At 39.9% G+C, this 15,869-nt stretch overlaps 1 protein-coding gene across 2 annotated transcripts in view; it reads left to right on the top strand.

Moving 5' to 3' along the window:
• Positions 1-15,869, top strand: part of RELN (reelin) — a 291,669-nt gene that overhangs the window by 221,015 nt on the left and 54,785 nt on the right. For both annotated transcript variants that reach the window (XM_054071453.1, XM_054071462.1), the window contains exons 27-34: positions 143-343; positions 2,551-2,786; positions 4,853-5,010; positions 5,912-6,119; positions 11,599-11,675; positions 12,393-12,551; positions 14,467-14,655; positions 14,875-15,148. In XM_054071453.1, the coding sequence (XP_053927428.1) occupies positions 143-343; positions 2,551-2,786; positions 4,853-5,010; positions 5,912-6,119; positions 11,599-11,675; positions 12,393-12,551; positions 14,467-14,655; positions 14,875-15,148 (1,502 nt within the window). The remainder of the gene's footprint in view (positions 1-142; positions 344-2,550; positions 2,787-4,852; positions 5,011-5,911; positions 6,120-11,598; positions 11,676-12,392; positions 12,552-14,466; positions 14,656-14,874; positions 15,149-15,869) is intronic.

Raw genomic sequence — 15,869 nt, forward strand, 5'->3', positions numbered from 1 at the left:
ACTACAGAAATGTAAATTAAAATTTTTGGAAAATTACAGAAAATGCAAATCTCAACATTTGAAAATTTATCATTTTGGAAATTATTCTGAAGTCACTCAACAAGGTGATAGTACTTGATGCTTTTCTTTTCATTTCTGACAGAACTTTTATGAAAAGCCAGCATTTGATTACCCTATGAACCAGATGAGCATATGGTTAATGTTAGCCAACGAAGGGATGACCAAAAATGAAAGTTTCTGCTCTGCCACCCCCTCCGCCATGCTCTTTGGTAAATCAGATGGAGACCGTTTTGCAGTGACTCGAGATCTAGCACTGAAGCCTGGATATGTCCTGCAGTTCAAGGTATTCCTTAAACATAAATTCCTGCAGAATACCAGTAAAACTGCCCTTAGTCAATACTTGCAAGGTGCCACTGGGACCACAGTTCAGAACAAGGTGACAAATTATACCACTGCATAAAAAGATGTGAAGAGTACAAGTGTGAGTTCATACAGCTTAAAATATCATGCTGCTTTCTAAAACAGATAACCAAAACTTTGGTGAGGAGAGCTTTTTTACCCCTCTGGAGAAGTTTTAAGGCTTGTTGTTCTTCAACACATTTCAGAAGTGGGTTGAAGTGACAGTCAGTACTAGGCAATGCTACTGCACTGTCAAGGGAAAAAGGATTTATCCCATCTGGGGCTCCGTTACTACAAAAGCGCCAATGTGGTTTGCATGCATTTTTTGTATTTTAAACTATTTAAGGACTTACAAGCTGCTCTGTACTCCAGTGTGGGGTTTTCATCTAATTTGCTTCTATTGTGTCAATGAATATAGGCTCCAATTAGCATTTTCTTCTTTAAAGGGCTTACAAAAATTTCAGTGGTCTGACAATACATCAGAATATGGGTTCCAAATAAAGTGTATTTGCTTTGACAAGCTCTTGTTTCTGAACCCTAATCAAAATTTTATTGAGTTTATAATGAAATCCCATTGGTGAATTCTGGAGGTTGGTTGCAATGTAATTTTAATGAGCTCACTACAAATACATGGTCCTTACATAATTGGTGGATACAGACACTGAATAATTTACAAGTGGAATTATGAAAGAGATCAGATGTTTACAGGCAGCTTTTCAAATGTAATTCCAACAGTTCTATAAATAGGAAAGTTAGTTAGAAATAATGGGACTTGTAAAATAATTTCATTTCATCTAAATTTATGCTAATGAGATGCTATACAAACTGAGGGATTGCAGTACAATTCCTGAGTGAGCATTGCTTGTAGTTTTACACCTTAAACTGTCTAAAACCCAAAAATATTTCAATATATAAATACTATTTAGCCTGGAACAGATGCTGTTTGCCTCTCCACTAATTTCCTCTACTTCACTAAGTCTCCATTCTGTAGATTTGATGATCAACAGCAACTCAAAAATTGATTGGTGTAAAAAAGCAATACTTAAAAATATTTCATATGCCGTCCATTTCTGAAACCATTGGCAATTTAACATAAATATACAAAACATAAACAACACTTATAGGAGAACAGTGAGCTCTTTATAAAGTCTATTATGTAAGGCCTGAATTTATACTCCTCTCCTTTTTGGATAGCTTTTAAAATGGCCTGTATATAAATGCATCAGCCCCATTTGCATTCTTTAATTTTAAACATATGGTTAAACGCTTTCCTGAGTTTGTGAAATTTCCATTTTAAGTAGCTGCCTGGAATAATTTTGCATTGATAAACTCTAAGACAGTAATTTGTCAAAATTATTTCATTTTACATTAATGATTTTGGTTTACATTTTATATTCTACAGCTCAAGTAGAATTTCTGCAATAAAACAATGAAAACTAATATTTTTCTGATAGCTTAAAAAATGAAACTGAAAACTTCAAATCAGCACTTGATTTTTGTCTTGGTTATATTCTCACTTCACATTTTAATATACATGTTTCTTCTTCACCAATTTTGCTCTATACTGGAGGCCAAAACTGCAGTGCCAACTCCCAGCCATCATTTCTGCGAGGTCAATGACTAGGCTGTGGTCAGGGCTTGCAGCCCAGGGCAGGGGGTACCTGGGAGTGGGGCTGATACTCTGAGCATGTTGGGTGGACTGCAGGTGTATGGGTCTCAGAGGATACAGCTCTTCCTGCTCCTTCTAGGCGTGTAGGTGCTTGAACACAGTTTGCTGTCTGTGGCCCCTTATGCACCAGGAACTTTGAAAAGCCCTTTGCGTGTTACAATGTGTCGAACCCAGTAACCTCATTGAAGGGATAGGGGATTTCTTTTACTGAGAAATGTCATAGAATAGAATCTTAGAATGGTTTGAGATGGAAGGGACCTTAAAGATCATCTAGTTCCAACCCACCTGCCGTGGGACCGAAGGGACACCTTCCACAATACGCATGTAGGAAACAGACTCCAAGCATCAGTCACTGTTTGCGAGCAGAGTTCAAAGCAGAAGTCCAGAGAGCTAAGCCTCCTAAACCAAAAAGTCAAAGGTGTTTGCAGCCAATAAATACCAATAACAGAGCTCCTATCTGTTACTCTGCTTTTTTTTTGCAGCTTAACATTGGTTGCACTAACCAGTACAGCAGCTCCGCTCCCGTTCTGCTTCAGTACTCTCATGATGCTGGGCTCTTCTGGTCGCTCGTGAAAGAGGGCTGCTACCCTGCATCTCCAGGCATGAAAGGATGTGAGGGAAGCTCTCGGGAGCTGAGTGAGCCAACAGTGTACCACACAGGAGACTTTGAGGACTGGACAAGAATTACTCTTGTTATCCCCAGGTCGCTTGCAGCCAGGTACTGTACATTGTGAATCGGTGATGCCAATGGTACCTGCGAATTAGCCGCCCCTTCTTTGATGCTATGTTAGGAAAAGTTGCAAGGCATGAATAGAAGTGGTATTAAAAGTCAGCAGATCTGGTAAAAATATACTGTGCTTTCCAAAACAGGGAGAATTTTTCCATTTTAAGGGTGTCAGAATGGTCTATAAAATTAAACTACAGAGCAACAAGGAACCCAGAACATTTTGATTTGGCATCAATATCTTCATCATGGTGCTATCTGTCTTTATGCGTATCTGTTAGATCAGAGACACCAGCAAGACCATGATAAGTCACTTGATTTAAATAAGCTATGTAACTAGGATTAATTTTACAGTTAAGAGTTATTGTGTAAACAAAGCCTAGAAGTGCATTTGAGCTGCTACGTAATGTGCTGTGTTGTTGAAGGTGGCTGGGACAGCCAAAGTCAAAGGAGGGAAGAATGATAGGTCTGTTCATCTGTGAGCATTGGCTTAATATAGATAAAGAAACATCAGACAGTGGAAGATGCAAATAAGTCTTGAAAAGAGGATTTTCTCAGTCTTACTCGGATTTAGCTGAAGTTTCTCACTCCCTTTGCTCACTGTTTTATACACCAGCAGTAAACTGTCCCAATCTCATTTACTGTCTGCACCAAACAGCGCCAGCACAGCCGGCAGCTGTCCCCCAGAGCCTCTCGACAACCCTCCACTGTCTCCTGTCTCTTTGCCCCCATGCAGCCACTCTAATGCTGTCCTTGGGTTTTGGCTCCATCCTCCTGCCGCAGGCTCCTCACCCTCCAGACCCAGCACAGATTTTGAGTATGTGGCATATTGTGTAGCAGGGGAGCTGGTGCCTTTGCCGCAAGGAGCTGAAATAGCAGCGTGTACCATAACAAGTTTGTCTTTTCCTCAGTAATTAGCCAATAAAAGCAGGTGCCAAATTGCACAGATCTGACACCAGCTGATTTGATTTACCCAAAACAAGCAGTGTGGAATCAATAGCAGCAATCTGTTTGGCATTATGTTCAGTAATGTGATCAGGAATAAGAAGCTCATGCTAATACATTAAAATGTTAGTATAGCAAATACAATGAGGGTTTTGGCATTGTGGGTCACTTTGGAAATCATGATTCATGTGTTATCTAGAAAGCATCCCGTTTCATCAGTTATATAAAGCACTAGCACTGTGATCATCTACCTACCAAAGCCCAGTGCAGAGCAGAAAAATAGCAATAGGTTTATTACAAGGAGGACCTTAGTTAAACCGCCGGACTGGAAAAGAGATTTTAAGTTTGGTCCCCCCTCTGGAGCTCCAATGAAATGATTCAACTGAAAGCTAAAGACTGAAAATTAAAAACCAAAATAATTTTTCTTCAACAGATTTTCTGTGCAGAGAGTCAGCTGGGGTAACTTAGTCCAAGCTCACTGAAGTCCCCAGAGCAGTTTCAGTTATACAAGCTAAGGATTAGACTACTGTTTTGCAAGAATCTCATGTTATCATACAAAAATAAGAACTTTGTATTTCTATTTACACGTCCTTTAGGACACGTTATTTGCCATTATTTTTATGAGGTGGATGGTTTTTCTTGTATCCAAATTACTTGAAAGTTTGGGGGTTTTACTCAAAATTTTACATCCTGTAATAAACTCTGTGTCACTGCCATTACTGAGTTCTTTTCATAAGTACCATAACAAATGGAGTTCTGGGAATTTAAAATGTAATTAGCATTTTGGCTTTAACTGCATAGTGAAAGGCATCTCCAGAGTCACATCTAATCATTCATCTTGTTGATAAAACCATGTTCTTTGCATCACACTGGTGGATACTGGTTAGAGATGTCAAATTACATTAAAAAAAAAATTTGGATTAAAATATCCATAGGTGAAGCTGCAAAAAATGAAAGGAAGTCAGAAATATTTTCTAGGCATGCATCTTATTTGCAGACAGCATCTTTAGGCAAAGCTCTTTTTAATCTTAAACAAAGAGCACATAAAGTATGCATCAGGTATTGAAGCTGGGAATAGTAACATTGTGCCGTCTTTCACCGTTGTTTCTCTACAGTAAGACTCGATTCCGCTGGATCCAGGAGAGCAGCTCCCACAAGAGCGTGCCTCCTTTCGGCTTAGATGGTGTTTACATTTCTGAGCCTTGCCCCAATTACTGCAGCGGTCACGGGGACTGCGTCTCAGGGGTCTGCTTCTGTGACCTGGGCTACACAGGTAAGAGAAACCTTTTTAGGTGGGTTTACAGTAAGCATTGGCTGAGTTAAAGCTGTAAATCTAGCACCTTGTTTTTCCTCTCCAGTATTGCAGAAAAATATATGACATAGATTTCATGGGCTGCCAATAAGAATCTTCATTTTGTTAAATAAAATTCAGCACAGGCAAAACAGAGCAGCTGAAGGCAGCTGACACTGGTGATATTTCTGGCAACCACAATCTTTGAACATTGCCATCTATATGAATGGGGAAGGGACTAGCAATAGAAAAGAAAACAAAATGAAACATTATAAACTGAAAAGTCTTCTTAAAAGCCTTTGGATCATCTTCAAAAGAATTGCTGCCGGGTTTGAGTGCCCTGGCCATCAGATGGCATGGGACCAGAAGGGAACATATGTTCTGACAGGCCCTTCTGTGGAAAATTCTGCTCATTTGTGGTTTCAGGGGCTCTTATGCTGAAACACAAAAAAAAAGTCCCGAACCTAATGAAAAAAAACCAGCAATTGAAACAATCAGTTGCCTGCTGCACTCTTTACTGAGCCCTCTATACCAACAAAGCAATAAGCTAACATCTTTTGTTCAATTTGTTTAAAATTAAATAAAAAGATAATATTTTTCTATTTACATAAAATTACTTACCAACATAAAGCACGGTTGTTTTTCATGTAGTGAAATAAGCCATCTTAGAGTTTAGAGGGAGAGCTTATTCTGCCTAGAAAAATTTATAAAGAAGGTTTTAAAAGGCACAATCCTGTTGTCAGGGCATTTTTCTTAGAAAAGCCCAGTCCTTTCCCTTATGTGAATGCAACAGAACTGTCTGCCAGTGTACTGTATCTGACCTCTACTCTATTCAGCACAGTTTCACCACAGCACCTCCCATATGTTTTTTTTTTCCTTGAAGCATCACATGGAACCTGTGTGCCTAACGTGCCTAACCACAGCGAGATGTTCGACAGGTTTGAGAGGAAGCTAAGCCCTCTCTGGCACAAGATAACAGGAGGTCAGGTCGGGACAGGTTGCGGCGTGCTCAGTGATGGAAGATCTCTTTACTTCAATGGACCTGGCAAAAGGGAGGCGAGAACTGTCCCCCTGGACACCACAAATATCAGGTCAATTCTCAGTGCTGCTTCTTTCAATTATCTGTGCATTCATGTTGTCTCCCTTCCCCTATTACACGTGTAGATGTCAGAAGGTGGGAAGTGTTCTTCTGGTAATTGCAACCTGTACAAGGAACTTTAGGGCAGGGAAATTAATTTTTTGTTCATTCTGCTGTACTGTTTCCTTTTCTTGAAAGAGAAAACTTAGCTTAGAAACACTACAAGAGCAGCATAAAAAAATACAAACTCCTTGCCTTTCCCAGAAGATCATTTGCGTTGCATTGTAGATGGACAGGCAGAGGATGGGGGTCTTCAGTCTGCAGAAAACCTAAGACTGCCCATAGCTGGACAGAAAAACTCCTTTCCCCCAGAACTGCACACAAACCAATGAGCTGTTGTTTACATGCCAGATGTTGTGAATTAGTCCACTTATTATAAGTGTAAAAAAATGGAACGCAAATTGTTTCTCTATAGCCAAGAGACTAAGAGGCTCTTACCTCTCTCCTTGTTACCACTGAATGCTGCTCTGCTGCTAGCAATTATCCTTTCTCTCTCAAATTGTCTAATTGGTTAATGCAATTATGGTAAACAAAGGGCTGTTAATTCTGACCATTATTTAGCCTGGATTTTTTTGCTGCTTTGTCCAGTCTCATGAGGGATCATGCACCTGAAATTTTGTCCACCCTGAAATAATATGTTAGCTTAAAAAAAGATACTTTTCCTGACACATACTATTGCAGGAACAAGTAATGCCATGATTTGCTGCATTATTTAGTTTGTAAGATCATTCAGCAAAGACTGACTGCAAATTACTGTCTCTGCTCTCCGGCTCAGACAAGCAGTGTTCCTTAGGGCTGTACGGGGGCTGTTATGGGTTTTGGGACATACTTAGCTGCTCCCTGGCACTGAGCAGCACAGAAACATCTGTTTTTCCTCTGTCCCCTGTTTCTGCAGAATACCCTCTGACAAATATGTGAATTATTCAGATAATTATGTAAATTACTTAATAATTAAAATAATTAATTGTTTGACAAATACATTTTGGACAAGCACATGTTTACACTAGAACTCTGGGTAGACCTGAGCACTTGTCTTCTGTTCCACTGTCTTTTTAAATCTCGTGTTATTAATCCTGTGAAGCATAAATTGGAAGTAACCACATCATGAAGAAGTCTACGTTCAAATAGTATTTTTGAGTTATTCCTTCTTTCTTATAGAAATCATTTTATAAAAGAAAAGCATTTTCTTTAGCTTTAAGATTACTTTGAAACTACATTTAATGCCAGACATTCATATTTATGGATTTCCATTTTTATAGAGTTTGAAATGCCAAAAGAAGTCTTAATACATTGAGCAATGCTCTTTCTTGACTTTTTAAATTTAATGCTATTTCCACTTTGCATGAGAATATCGTCATCTTATGTCTCAAAACTGCCCCGGGAACGAAAACAGCCAAAGGGATGCCTGATGAGCAACCACGATCCCTCTTCTGAGCACACGCTCCCCATGTGAGCTGCTTTCCTGCTGTGATTTATCATTTTGTCAAAAGAAAGCAGCACTGCTATTTTTGTAAGCATCGCAGTGAGCAGCTTAACTTCCTTGAACAACTCAAGTTTGATGCCACATCCCTGGGCTGTTTGCTAGACAGAACAAAAGCACAGGTCATCTCAAGCACAAAGGGGACCAACACTGATTTTTTGGTTTCTTCAGCCACACGTGTGCTCGATAGGATCTAATGCAGCTTGACTAGAGCTCCTTAGACTACAGCGATTACCCCACGCTCCTTCTATGCTCAAAGGAAAGAAACAACTACTTCAAAAGGGCTATGCAACTCATCCTGAAATAGGGTTAGCTAAGGCCAGTGCTTTGTCTTCTGAAAGTATGTATTCTTGTCATTAATTATAAGGGAATCTGGGTTGATCATGTAAGACTTAGACATCAAGCCTTAAGATACCTCGCTTAGAACTGATGCAACTTGTTTTAATGTTTGGACCATCTGTAACATTAGCTGGGTCTTTTTTCCTAGAAAGAAAGAAAGGTGACGTTTGTGAGAATGTGAAGGGTTAACTGAAAGACCCACACCCTAAAAGAAAATAATTCCTCTGCTTAGAATTTTTTTCCATTATTGGAGTTAAAATTATTGTCACTTGAAAGAGGAGATTAGAGGGAAGCACTTTTTCCCATTTTGGTATTACTTTTTGCATTCAGTAACGCTTTGCATAGAATTCAGTTATCTTATTAGGGGTCATCTTAGCCCCCACACAGTTATCTTTTGTTTGTGCATCATTTTTTTTTTCTGGGGGCTTTTGGTGACTGAGTAAATAGCAGGAAAATACATGAAAGACATACCACTAGATATGTGGATTGAGAGTTGTGAATAGGAAGGCTGAAACTCTTGCAGTAGTTTTTTAAGCTTCTTATTTTTCAGGTTAATAGTGTTTCCCCAAGCCCTTTAAGATCTTGTTTCATTAGATCAGCCATGGAAGAGGAAAAAACTGGAAAATATTTCAAGACATTAAAGTATTATTTTCATTCTGAATTCCTGCAGATCTACCTGTGCATACTCCCTACCATCTTCATTGTATTACAGCTTTTTGAATGTAAAGTATAGACTTTCTGTAAGGAATGTAAAATTTTGTTCCTTTTTGTAGGGTGTACAAAGATCCCTTCCCCCTTCATCTTTGTCTTCCCAGAGGAGCAGTGTCCATGGGAGCTGAGTGCTCCTGGTTCGTTCTGCTCCAAAGGAGTTGAGATTCGGCAGCCGACGATGTGTGGTGCTGCTCAGGGAAGCAACCCAACAGGGCACTGCCAAACTTGGGCATCATGCTGAGACCATTTAATACTAAAACTCGCTCCCTAAAGCCAATGATCATACACAAGTACTCAATATTTAGCATATACATGAAGTGCTATCATAAATATAGCTTTGTTTGTTCTACTGTCTCCTTATTCCTTTGTATGATTCACTACGCTTTTTTCACAGATATTAGGAGAATGTCCCATAGCACTCAGAGAGCTGTAAGTGTCAAAATTAATTTCACCCAGACGATTTTTTTGTCCTACACTTCAGAAACCCCCCGGAGTCTCACTATCCCTTCCCTTTTGCATGGCCCAGTGCACCAAAGGCACAATTTCACCAGCTGTATTTCCATCCTCCTGACTGACAATACCTGGATGTATTTTGGTTAGTGATGAGATACTGCATCCCATTTTAATGGCCTTTCCCTTATGACACTCTTCGCTATATGTGCAGTGAGAGCATTTGCACACAGTGCCTACCTGGCAGCTAGATAAAAATCACAGACTATATACATTTTTTTCCAAGCAGTGACATCTGGCTTGTTAGCTGACTTGGCTCCTGTCTGCATTACAGGCTCCATTGCTAATGACTGTGTAACCAGCCCAGAGAGCTGTTCTGGGTGAAACGTTTACAGATCAGATGGGCTGATTCACCCTTCTGCAGAAAAGGGGTTTTTTTCCTCTTTTGTTTCTACTTTTTACCAGTTTTTACATTTGCCAAGCACAAAACAGAATTTCGTCATAGAACTGTAAATCTTTTCACCTCTGAGACAGCTGTCTAGTGTTTTATTGCTTGAGTACAGTCTCAGACAATGGAGCTGCAGCAAACAATAGGATCTACCTGGCTAAACAGTGCTATACTGTCAGCCTGTATGTTATTGAGTGGTCTATGCAATTTATATTATGAATTAGACTGATGAGTATATTCTGGCTTTTCTTGGTCCCTATGGATATACAAAATATCTCGGAGAGGAGACACCAATTTCTATAACAGAACTGGAGTGTGTTTGGTTTTAGAATTGGAACATGATCATGACATTGTGTATGTAGCAGTGAGTGAGGGAAATTAGAGTCTGTATTGTACTGGCTCTGGCTGTAGTCCTGTTACTTGTCTGTGATTTTACTGATGTCGCTACAAATTAGAACCAAATCACCTAATATGAAAAGAGTTATCCTTGTGGGGAATTATTTGAGTGACAAATGAAGCCTCATCTCTTCACAAAGAGATACAAATTCACCTCAAAAATGACAAGTATGAATTAATGTCTAAATGACAGTAGAATTAAGGAAACACATCTTTTTTTTTCACACATTGTTTTTTTCCCAAAAAACTTCTGCTTGGCAATGACCCCATCTCTACCTGTGTGTTCCACAAAGACACTCTGAGCACAAGGGAGAAGCAGTTGCTTCCCAAAAACATCACATTGGTATGTATTCCAATAAACATAACACAACAGGCAGGCATCATCCTAAGTCAAAAAATGGCTAAAAAACAAGGAGAATAGCGTCACCAATTTCCAGCATGTGAAAGCCCAATGTGGGGACAAGTCCAGGTTCCCTGCTCTGTTCAGTCACTGTTTTGAGTGTGCAGTGCAGACAACCTGTGAAGAATGGGCAGGTGAGGGGGCAATGGCATTCTCAGACATCTCAATGTTCTGTACATTAGTTATGACCTGGTAAGACTCAAATGAATGTCAGAGACAGGCAATGAAATTGGGTGAGTGAGCGTGAGGACATTAAATAAAACAAATTGATGTTTTATCTCTGATACCACAAAGTTGCAATGAAAAATATCAGTTCAGCAAGGGCACCAGGGCATGACTGTTGATCGAAGGAAAAAAATAACAATATTTTGGAGCACAAGAATGGAATAATTAATTCAGATATAGTGACATAAGGATATTCCAGGTTTAGCCAAAGTTCTGTCACTAAAACAAGCAGTACTGTCTCAAAGGGATGTTGCAGCTTCAGAAGGGTTGCAGAAAATGGTTATGGGCAAAATCAAGGACATTGGAAAATTTCACACAGAGAGACAGATGAAAAAGTTGCCATAATTTACTGTAGAAAGGAGGAGGAGGAGGTAGGGAAGTGATAAAAGCACTGATTATAGGGAAGGTTGCAGGAAAGGCAGACCAGGAACATTTTTTTCCTGTCTCATGACAAGAGAACAAGAGGATGTTCAATGAAATAAAATAGTTTAGGTTCAAAATCTAATGGTCTGCTTCACAAAATGTCCCATCAACTCTTTTCACTGAAAATTGTTTCCATCAAGAATTTATGGGCCAAAAAGGGATTGGTGATTTAATGAGGGTATAATTTTATTAAAACTCTAGTATTGTGTTTTAAATTTTAAACCAATTTCCAGTTACGAGACGTCAAAGTAAGATCTGATTTAAGGAGCACATTTGCCTACTTTGGAGTTTTTGCATCTTTGTGTGAAAGAAGTACCTGCTAAAATCAGCTGCTCAGTCCAACAATACATTCATTAGGCACAGGATCAATAAATGGTTTTGGGGTCCTCTACTGTTTATTATGTCAGTGCTTTATTTCACTGGGAATATTACTTGATCAATAAGCCTGGAATAATGACCTAACTGAAAATGCCACATTAGTTAAGAAAGGAGAGTTCCTGACTGATCTAGTGCCATCAGAACATAACTACACTGCTCTTCTACTCTGATTTCTTATACAGGCTAGTTCAATTTTATGTACAAATTGGAAGCAAGGCTACTGGTAACTCCTGCAACAGACCAAGAGCCAGGAATGAAGGTAAAGCCTCTTTTCCTTGTAATAAGCTTTTTGTGGTTTGGGTCTTCTATAGTGCTTTTGCCATAACAAAATCAAAACGATTATTTTATTTTTAACATAAATCGATTACTTCTTCAGTTTTCGTAAACGGTGCTGAAAACTATTTACTTTTGTTCCACATTTGTATTTATACCTCTTTCCTGTTTTATCCCCTGTGATGACCTCATAAGTTACTTCACGTTTCTGCTATGTCCTGTATTTGCCATACTGTGTGTAAGATATGAAAACTATTTTAAATTATTTAAATATTATGATAATTAACTTTTAAGGATGCTATGAATTTGCATAGGTAGCATGAGGATTCCGAACAACCCATATTGGGAGCCCAGCTATCAGAATTACAACTTAGTGTTCCACACAAACTGCAAGGATACCCAATATGAAATAAATAATGACTGTATTAAGAAAGTTACCTTATTCCTATGGTTTCTGTGGTGCAATCATTATTTTCAGAGGTTGTAAAAGATTTGATCCATTGAGTTTAGTGAAGACAGCTGGTGAGCACAAAATACTCCTGGACCAGGAGATGCCAAAAGGGTAGAGGAGGTGCCAGAATGGTAGGGGAGATGCCAAAAGTGACATGCACTGGACAGGGGTTGGAAGCTCCTGAGTTCAGACTGAAGAGTTGTCCTCCTTTTCTCTGTACAGTCAGGCTGACTTTCTTAATTTTAAATACAGGGCTTGTTGTTCAATACACAAATGATAACGGGATCACCTGGCATTTGCTGCGAGAGCTGGACTTCATGTCGTATCTGGAACCCCAAGTTGTTTCAATAGACTTACCTCGAGACGCCAAAACCCCTGCCACTGCTTTCCGCTGGTGGCAGCCGCAACATGGTAAGCAATGCCATTCAAAAAAATCATTGAGCAGCTTTACACAACCCACTTGTCAATGCTTCTCAGGATGGACACGTTCTGCAGACACCTCAGATGACCAAAAATACAGTATGGTGAATAGTCTGATGCATATTTAGGCTCTCCCCAATCACACTGCAGACATGATCCTCTTTTACAGCACCAAGTGAAACAGTGGGCTTAAGAGTAAAATTGCTTAAGAGCTAAGTTGTGAACCAAAAGGTGCTGAAGGATAACAGAGGGTAGAGAGAAAGAACATTACACAGAAAAGCCTAAATAAGTTTAGAGGATTTGCTCGAGTGTAGTGATCTGGGATGCAAAATGGCTTACACATTGTTATCTCACTTCTTGCCTATTTTGGAAGAGAAGGCATAACTTGGCCTGAAATCTGCCTGTCTAGTGGCTCCCATCTCACCATTTTAATACCTCCACACTCCAAAACAGACCCACATACCACACCATTTCTGATGTCCCAGTATCCTGCTCCCCTGCCTACTGCTGCACCTCCAAAGCCCACTCAGCCACTTCTCACATTCTCAGCTGAAAGTAAAACCCTGGTGCTGTCTGATACCTACCAGCACTATGAGAGCTCCCACCTTGCGCAGAGACACGTTACAGCTGTTAAAAGCATCCTGATTAAGTGTCTTGCCTTTGTGCAAGGCAGCAACTCCTGGATCCCTACAGGAAATATAAAGTGATATTCAGAAGTATGGCAAAGTACATTTTAACAGAAATTCCCTGGGGAGAAAAGCATATAGCTTACATTCAGGTAATTATGGTACACAGCTTCTTGGATATCATTTATCATTTTGATGGCTGGTTTTTATTCATACGTTTTCTTACAATGTATGTGCTGGAGTTAATTGTCCTCACTAGGCAAGAAAGTAGGCAAGACAAAAGGGATGTGTTTTTCTGTTTTCCCAGTTCATCTGGGAAAAAAAATCTGAGCTTCAGCTGGTGTACCGCAGACCATCATTCTGCCATGATCACTTGCCCCGGTGAGTGGTGCAGTGTCAGACCTGCTGCTCTCTACCTGTGTCCTGCCCATGGCCACTTGCACTGGGGCAGCTGGATGACATCTATGCCTGCTGAGAGCAGTCATTCTAAGACTACTTGATGGTAGTCCTGTGATGCCCAGTAATGGGGAGAATTACTTCCATACCAGTGCCCATAGGTGACAACCACCTCTCATTACAGATATTAATTCTTTCATAGATTGTCCTCTGTCTGCCATAACTCAGTGCACAGTGGCTCTATCAGTCATGACCCACATTACTCATAGAGGCAAGAGAAAAGCCTTGGCACGTCGCTAGGGGCTCACAATTTTTTGTCAAGACTTTCCTTCTTCTCTATGAGGGCAGTAATTATACAGTAAGATGACATTTGCAGTATGCCATTTAAAAGGTGAATTGAAATGAAGGGCTGGAGAAATGGGCTGGAAATTACGGTGAACTGAGATACCTGTAGGCTGGAAAGCAGAAGAGAAATTTCCAAGGAGGAGATGAAGAGCACTTCTATGAATATCATCTATGTCAAGAGCCTTAAGCATTTTCCTGTCTACTATTCCATGTGAAAGGTACTTTGGGAACTAGAGAGGCCTTTCCGATATAGCCATGGGGAGTGGCAGGAAGGTTGTGACCCATAAAATTAAGATCCCCAATCTAGAGTCTCTGGTAGTGTCTCGTTCGAACACAGCGGGAGCGTAGGATGGCAAAGGCACTGAAGCTTGAGGAAAGAGGAAGCAAACACCTGCAGTTATCTGAAATAGAAACATACTCTAGAGTCCAGGTTCATCCTTGAGCAATGTTTTCGTTTTGCTCACTGAGTGAATAGAGGATACGGATGTAAAACGTAACTACCAGGGACTCCACTAACCTACACATTCTGCTTTTTATAGGAAAGCATTCAGCTCAGTGGGCTTTGGATGATGTCCTTATAGGAATGAATGACAGCTCTCAGACCGGCTTCCAGGATAAATTTGATGGAACTATGGATTTACAAGCAAGCTGGTACAGAATACAAGGAGGTCAAGTAGACATTGACTGCCTGTCTATGGATACAGCACTGATGTTTAGTGAGAACATTGGTACGTATCACTGAGCGTTGCTACGTATTTATAACTTAAGTATGGGTGAAGGATTTACAAGATGAGAGTTACTCAGAAATTCAAGTATATAGTAATCTGGAGGAAGGAGAAGGCTGAAAAAAAGGTGAAAATACAGGTAACAAATTTGAATGACCGTATTGAAAGTGTAAGCATAAACCATACTTTTCCTTTTTTCTAATTTTTGTTCTCTTTTCTTAGGAAAACCTCGTTATGCTGAGACTTGGGATTTCCATGTATCAGCCTCTACTTTCTTGCAGTTTGAGCTGAGCATGGGTTGCAGCAAGCCATACAGCAATTCTCATAGCATTCACCTGCAGTATTCTTTAAACAACGGGAGAGACTGGCACCTGGTGACAGAGGAGTGTGTTCCTCCAGCCATCGGCTGTCAGCACTACACTGAGAGCTCCATCTACACTTCAGAAAGATTCCAAAACTGGAAGAGAATTACGGTCTACCTCCCACCTGCAACCAAGTGAGCACTGCTGTTCTGGCTGTTTAGCCTGATATAAATTTTGCTGATCTAATTTGAGCAAACATCCCCCGGCTTGGGAATTTTCTGCATGTCTTTTAAATTATTAAATGTGTGTTGTCACGCCATTGGAATTTTCAATTTCACTTCATTATATTTCATCAGATATAATGTGAACTGTAGGAACTTAAGGAAGTAACAGCTTTGGATGGGTGAATACTTTAAGTTTTGCCTATAATCTATGGCAACAAGAACAGGAATGCTAACCCAAGCTTTTCTAACATTTATCCAATAAGAAGCAAGAATTAGCACCCTTACTCATCCTTACATATGAAAGTATTTTCTGTCATTGCATATAAGTTATCATCCAACATTTAGGCATGTAAGTCATGGCACTCTGCAAGTCAAAACGCATGTTAGTGGATGTGCCACCTCCACCGTTTTGATCGTGAGGACAGTCGTGCCTGCCTCATAGTGAGATCACATTGTTGTAAACGGACATGGCAGATATGCTGGCATCTGTCTCTCTAAATAAAACCATGCTCTAGTTCAGAAATAACAGATGATGATAAAGTCACTTACCATTATTCTGAACAGTTCTGTAATTCTTCAAAGCACCCTACACACACCTCTGTAAAATTCACCACCCAGAAAATACAGTAATAAAAATGGACACACAGTAAATGAACTGGCACTGGCGTTCACACCTTGGTTTCTAATTCCA

Source organism: Cuculus canorus, chromosome 1 (genome assembly GCF_017976375.1).
Source record: "Cuculus canorus isolate bCucCan1 chromosome 1, bCucCan1.pri, whole genome shotgun sequence".
Lineage (NCBI taxonomy): Eukaryota > Metazoa > Chordata > Aves > Cuculiformes > Cuculidae > Cuculus > Cuculus canorus.